General features: G+C 43.4%; 1 protein-coding gene across 2 annotated transcripts in view; it reads right to left on the reverse strand.

Moving 5' to 3' along the window:
• LOC125459978 (chromodomain Y-like protein 2) overlaps positions 1-6593 on the reverse strand; it is a 144247-nt gene extending 137654 nt beyond the window's left edge. The window contains exon 1 of one of the 2 annotated variants that reach the window (XM_048546983.2): positions 6308-6593. In XM_048546983.2, coding sequence (XP_048402940.1) covers positions 6308-6331 — 24 coding nt within the window. In that variant the 5' untranslated portion in view covers positions 6332-6593. The remainder of the gene's footprint in view (positions 1-6307) is intronic. The other variant, XM_048546985.2, reaches the window with a different exon arrangement.
• Positions 6594-7124: the final 531 nt, after the last annotated feature.

Consider the following 7124-nt stretch of genomic DNA (forward strand, 5'->3'; position numbering starts at 1 on the left):
TTCTTTGCAGAGACATCAGCTTTTTGTTTTTCTTCACTCGTGGCATGTGGGTGTCATTGGCAATTCTATTTTAACACATATGGCTTGATAAGGTGGTGGTGAGTTGTTTTCATAATGCAGCGGGGTGGCTTACTTTATCTCCCCTCACAAGATCTAAAAGCAGTGTTATTCTCCATTTACTGAACAAGGTCTACTGAAGAACTCACTAAGCCAGAGAAAAACCTTTAGGTCACGCTGCACAAATTCTCCCGGTTGTACTTTTAGTTCAAACAAACAATCGACAAATCCAATTCCTGGAAGAAATTATTTTCATTACAGTTGTTGCTTTTTGGATTTGGGAATGTAATTGCCGTGTCCTGCAGAGTTGATCTGAATTGTTTGAGGATGTTCCAAATTTAGCAATAACACTTCAGAGTTCGTTGATACAAATTTCAAGAATGAACTAAACAAAAACAAGTGAGGTGCAGTCAGGCTTCAATTATTTTCACTTTATTCAGGTTAATAAATCAAGTAAACTGTAGTGCTGCAGGAAAAGACATTTTAATGAAGCATTGTGTGTTGCAGTCAAGGGAATTCACAAGAAATGCCAACATAAAGAGGAACAACATGATCATACTATTTGGAGAAGAACATGTTGATTGTTTGGAAAGTCAACTCTGATTGGTACAGACGGTGCCTAAACACAGCAGCAGTGGATGATGACTGACAGTGAACTGCTAGGTCCACTTGCCTGCCAAAATTCTCTTCTCATAGTGTAAATATGATCCTCTTTAAAAATCAGCTTGATCAATGCCAGATGAAAAGCATTTACAGAAGACTGTTTTTCAGCAATACTCAAATTTTGTGTGATCAAATATAAGGGCGGAGCTATAAGTATCCAAACTTGATTAACACCATAGGAAATTAATCAGAAGATTCAGTACAAGTCAGAACCATTTCCCAGAGCAGTGAGCCATTCAGAAGGAATTATTGACATTTGCCTACTCCTTAATAAAATGGCGCACTGAGGTCAAAACACAAGGCAATCACACTGAACAATTTATTGTATTTATAGTTTCTACTGGGAGAAATAAACATCAGAAATCACAGGCCAATCAAATATCAATACTACAGAAATCAATTATTCAGTTTGGCTCTCGATTTTTTTTGGTTGATCTTCCCCTCACATGTGGTTGCCAAAAATACAATGACATCTCCCACAAGGTAGAGAATTTAATGAACTAAGAAACCAGGAATACAGCCAATATAACTGATGGGGCTAATGTTTCTGTCTGTATATTTTTTAAACAGTCAACTTGGATATCGAAACATCTCAAAGAATGATCTGGTGTAATTTTTTTTTCATTATTAGTTGATGAGATGTGGGCATTGATCAGTAGGTCAGGATTTATTACCCAACTTGAATCTCTGCAGTCCTTGGAGCATAGGTACACCTACAGTGCTGATGGAGATGCAGTTCCAGGATTTGGACACAAAGACAGTGCAAAGGAATGATGGCATATTTTCAAATCAGGATGGTGCATAGCCTTGAACTGAACTTTCAGGTACCAGTGTTCACATGCCCTTATCCTTCCAGGTGGTAGAGGTTTTGAGTTTGGAATGTGCTGTTGAAAGATCCTTATTAAGTTGGGCACCACGCATTTTGTAGACGGTACATGCTGCTGCCGCCTCTGTGCATTATTAGTGGAGGAAATGCATGTTTAAGTAGTGGGCAGAGTGCTAATCGTGGATGGTGTTAATCTTCCTGGGTGTTGTTGGAGCTACACTCATCCAGGCAGTTGGAAAATTCCATCATGATCCCAACTCATATCTTGGCAGTCATGCTTTTTGGGGAAGGGAGAAGAATACAGAAAAGGAGTTACTCGCTGCAGGATTCTTAGCATGTTACCTTTCTTGTAGCCACAGTATTTATACGAATAGTCCAGCTCAGCTTCTGGTCAATGGGAAATTCCAAGATTTTGACAGTGGCCAGTGCAGTGGTTTTAGTGTCATTGAATATCAAGGGAAGATAGATTTTCTGATGGTCAGGGTGGTCACTGCCTGGCACTTGGGTGAAATGAACATTATTTGCAACTTGTCAGCCCAAGCCCGAATGTTGTCCAGGACTTGCTGTTTATGGGCATAGACTGCCTCAGTATCTGAACACTGACAATGCTGTGCATTCATCTTTAAGTATTCCACTTCTGACCTTATGATGGAGGGAAGGTCATTGATGAAGCAGCTGAAGATGGGTGGCCCTTGGATACTATCCTGAAGAACTCCTGACCTACAGCAATCACAGCCATCTTCCTTTGTGCCACGTATTCTATGCCCCTTCCAATTCCTATTGATTCCAGTTTTGTTTGGGGTCCTAGATGTCACATCGGTCAAATTTTGCCATGGCGTGTAGGCAGTGTCTCTGACATCATCTTGTGACCTCAATGCTTCTGTCTGTGTTTGGGCCAAGGCTGTAATGAGCTGAGTGGCTCTGGCAGAACGTAAAGCATGAGTGAGCTAGTTATTGCTAAGCAAATGTTGCTGTTGACAATCCCTTCTATCATTTTGCTGATGTGCATTGTAAAAGAAACATTTGCCTTCTGTGGTCATGCAATGACAATAAAAGCACAGCCTCAAGGAAAATTCCAATTCTGTACTATTTTAAATAAGGACATCACAATTAACAACTAGGCTTCTGTTTTGCAAAAATCTGAGATGAGCCATAATTAACCCACAGACCAGTCCACCTTTGTAATTTTTCAGAAACTGCAAGTAGCTCCATTTTCAATGGCATTAGAAGTATTAACAATATGAATACATAGCAGACTTGAAACTTATTTGATATTGTAAATGGGGCAAAACAACTTAATATTTTGCCACAAACAAGTTACACAAAAACTATTCAACACAAACCAAGTTTCCACCCAAGATTACTTTATTAAGTCACATCACACAGCATACTTAGTGTTCTGTACCTGTTGTTGTGGCACTTGACTGTCTGTTGGTCTCCAACAGGCTGCTGAATCAGTTCATGATTGGGGTGAAGTTGAGATTATACAGAAATGCCTGTGTGGAAGGCTGTTGGTTCTGGAAGAACTTTCCAAAAGTAGCTTTCTCCCTAACTGACCCTGCATTCTTTCTCTATTCTCTTTTGAAATTACAAACACTGGACAAGAAAGGTTTCAGTCATGATATTCAAGCTTTCATAGTGTGTAGGCGTCTGGTCTCTTATTGCTCGTCAATTTCATATGTTGGTATTGCCATACAAAAATACACACATCCAGTTCAAATTAACACGAGCTCAGTCCAGAACTTGGGTGCAAGTACTTCAAAACGGAGGCGAAATATGAACAAACTGTCACTGACTGAATTATGGATCATTCAATCTGCTTTTGAAATGACTTGAACTTCTCACCCACGCCTTTTTGTTTATAAGAAACACAGACCATTTTCCCTGAAAGTTCCATTCTTGTTTACAGTTGACAAGACATTGCGCAAAAATGACCAATAACGTACCAATACAACGAGGGGGTGAATTGAAAGTCGACAATTCACAAATTCTTAAAACAACTAAAAGTTGATTACGAAACTGTTTCAGTTTCATTGAGCATCATTCACTCATTGACATCATTCACCAAAGGTTCTTAGATAGTACCTTACAAACCCATGACTACTTCTAACTAAATGGACAACAGCAGCAGACAAACCACCACCTTCAAGTTCCCCTCAAAGTTGACTGGGAAATACACCGCCCTTCCCTGTCAAAGTCCTGGAATTCCCTCCCTAAGGTCATTGTGGATCTACATACAGTGCGTAGACTGCAGCTCACCACCACTGCTTTCTCAAGGGCAATTATATTTGGGCAATAAATGCTGGTGAGCCAGTGATGATCACACACCATGAGTGAATGAAATGACTGAATTATTGAGTCAGGACAATATTACTGAAAGATAAACAAGGTCAAAACCAGTTTGAAATGGTCAACTATTTGATTATTTCCAACAAAAGGTATGTTTCTCTGTTCATCTCACCATTGACTTCTGCCAGGAACATCTTTATGATTTTGTTTAAAAAAGTTCTGGGTTTTTTGGGTTTGTTGTGGGCGTTATCTTGAAGGTCTTGTTTTTCATCATCCACTTCAATTGGTATGTTTAGATCCTCCTTTTCAAAATTTCTCTTGGAGTCATTTTCCAACCCTTGTGTATAACGCTTTCTGGTATTTTCTTTTCGGTAAGGAAGCACAGTACAATACAATTGCAGTATTGGCAGGTGTCAATTCTACCTGGGGCTTATCGTCCAAACACCACCTTTCGCAACATGCTGTTCTGGCATCCTAACGTAGCATTCCACAGTCGTGGTCAATTCTCTGTTGCTTGCAAACGCTTAGACGGAGGCACCTTTCGCTCTCAACCATGTAATTACCAGGACACTGCTGAGGGAGTAGGCACCCCTCTCAGAAATCACACAGAGTGGGGGGGGCTGAATTTCGAAATACTGACGCGATACAAACTGTACTTAAATAAACTGAGCGACAACAGACACCAAATGCTCACAAACACTAAAACACAAAAGGGCCGTCGAATTCCATTGCAACACTTAATGCAAGTCTCAGATGGATGCTCCCCAAAAACTTTTTGGTTTCAGTTTCTTCCCCATTAGTTTGTACCATTAAGATTGGGAGACACAGTCAGAAGAGATCACCGTCTTGAGCTGGGCACAATCACCTGGACAACAGCGACACCCGTTAATGGGTTTAGGATGTCACTTTTGACCAATAGAGGTCCTCACCCACGACATGCATCCAACACCCCACATGCAGAGCTTCCCAAATCTCCAGCCTCACCATCCCAGTCATAACGGTTCTTGGGAAAGGCACGGTTTGATTCTTTTGCCCATGGGGGTTAGTGGAGGGGCGGGGGGTTATTTTAAACCCTCCTTTCCCCCACTCTCGCCATCTCACCCACAAAACATGCGACTTCCCACCGCTGCCCCGTCAATGTGCGGGGGGCGCTCGTCCGCGTTTTTCAGTAGAGGCGGTCACGCCGCCCCATCCCCTTCCGCTTCAACTCACACACACACACACACACGCACAAGCTTCCCAAGTAGCTAGCTGCCCGACCCCTGGGGAAAAGAGTTGCATTTGAACGAAAAGAAACACTGACTGGCAGCCCACCCGACCGATCAGTCACTTTTGGAGAAGAAGCGGCTATTTTTAAAAGCCACTTGTAAAATTACCTCAGGAAGTAATCATCAGGCGGTGCCTCTCTGACGTCTGTCTTAGCTCGAATCCTACCAAAAAATGGTGTTTTGTTTTTTTTAAAAAATGGACTAACTCATACACACATGTGGTCCATGGGAGAAGAACTGATCCCCCCTCTAAAAATGCACATCACCCAACACTGTGACACTCTCAAGGGGAGGGAGATATCTGACTTGACCTGGCAGCACTAAAAAAAATACACAGGACCTTGGTATCTCACTGTCTTAAAATGCAATCGCCAGTCGTAAATCCAAACGAGACTATTAATGGTCAAACTGAGGTGCATACTTTCCAGAGACCCTAGTAATAAACACGTCGTACGAGTTGCTAAATTGTGCCACACGACTGGGGGAGAAAAATAATGTGTGCATCAATAAAAGGGCAAGCTGGTACCCCACACCGAGACACCTTACGGAACGTTGTTAAAACCCAAGTCTCCCGGCTGAATAATGCAGATCTGACACCAGCTTTAAATAAAACGAGAAAGCAGCGCAGAATAAAGAGTGATAGAGATTTGAAACTCCCATCCACTCTTGAGCTTCCTGCACGTTGATGCGAACGGAAAAGTCGCCGGCCGTCCTGTCAATAAATGAGTGCGTGCACACTTCAGGATCTGCTGCTGTTGCACTCGATCCTTCTCCTCGCTCGCCAACCTGGACTTCTTCCACCTCCCCTACCGTTCCTCTCCCTTCCAGCCTCTGCTCGTCGTAGGGCTGCACCGATCTGGTTCCCCTTCAGATGCAACCGCTAACTCACTCAGCTCTTTCCCCACCACCTCTCCTCCTCCACCCCCCCCCTTCACAAGGCCTATCATCAAGCAATGCATTTAAGCATTAAAGAGAAAGCAGAGCGACAGCGCTGCCATCCCACAGCTTCTCAATTCTGTTTCGCCCTGTGTGCAAGAGAGGGCGAGAGAGAGAAGGGAGGGAAAAAATGCAAGCCAGTCAGCCTCGGAAGAGCTTCGGCTACTTTCTAACGCTTCCCCCTCGTGTTGTATCTAGTTGGAGACGGGGTCGAGGCGGGAGGGAGGGGGAGGTGATCAGCGATATAGAGAAAAATGAAGAACAGTACCTCGTACAGATCTCCTGAAGCCATCCCGCTCTGAGACCTGATCGCTGCCTGCTGCTGCTCTTGTTGTTGTTGTTGTTTTGGCGGCCGGGTACTGAGTGCTCCTTTGCAGGCTGATATACAGGCACACACATACACACATTCACATACACACACATATATACAGGGGGCTGAGTTAATGCGCAGAATCCGCCGCTAGCGTCTCTCTCTCTCTCTCTCTCTCTCTCGCTACAGTGTAACAGGAGGAAGTAACAAAACGCCCCATCCAATCCCGCGGCGCCTAACAAACTAATACGGCCGTCCCCACGTGCGGAAAAGAACAGGACAAGTAGCAAGAGGACAGAGACATTAACACATCCCTGGGCATGACTTGGAGACAAAATAAAACACTGCAAGATGCTGGAATCCAAGGTAGCCAAACAAGAGGCTGGAAGAACACAGCAAGCCAGGTAGCTTCTGGAGGAAAGTAGCAGTCGACGTTTCGGGTATTACCCTTCTTCAGGACTTCAACTCGTACTGTAAACAAGTCAAGATTTTCTCCCAGGACTTCTGAAGTTCTCAGCCCTTTGAGTTGACACAGCTGTGGCCTCTGTGGGATATTCAGTCCTGAAGAAGGGTAATCTCCAAAACGTTTGACTGCTCCTTTCCTTGGATATTGTTTGGCTTGCTGTGTTCTTCCAGCTTCCTATTTGTCTACCCAGGCATGACTTACTTGGCCAGTGTTTCCTCCTCAACACCTGAGATCAGGAGAAAAAAAAAATCCTCTTCCAAAAACAAACATCATCAATGCTGAATACTTCTTTGTAGAGCAAAAAAAACC

Source organism: Stegostoma tigrinum, chromosome 16, assembly GCF_030684315.1.
Source record: "Stegostoma tigrinum isolate sSteTig4 chromosome 16, sSteTig4.hap1, whole genome shotgun sequence".
NCBI classification, from domain to species: domain Eukaryota; kingdom Metazoa; phylum Chordata; class Chondrichthyes; order Orectolobiformes; family Stegostomatidae; genus Stegostoma; species Stegostoma tigrinum.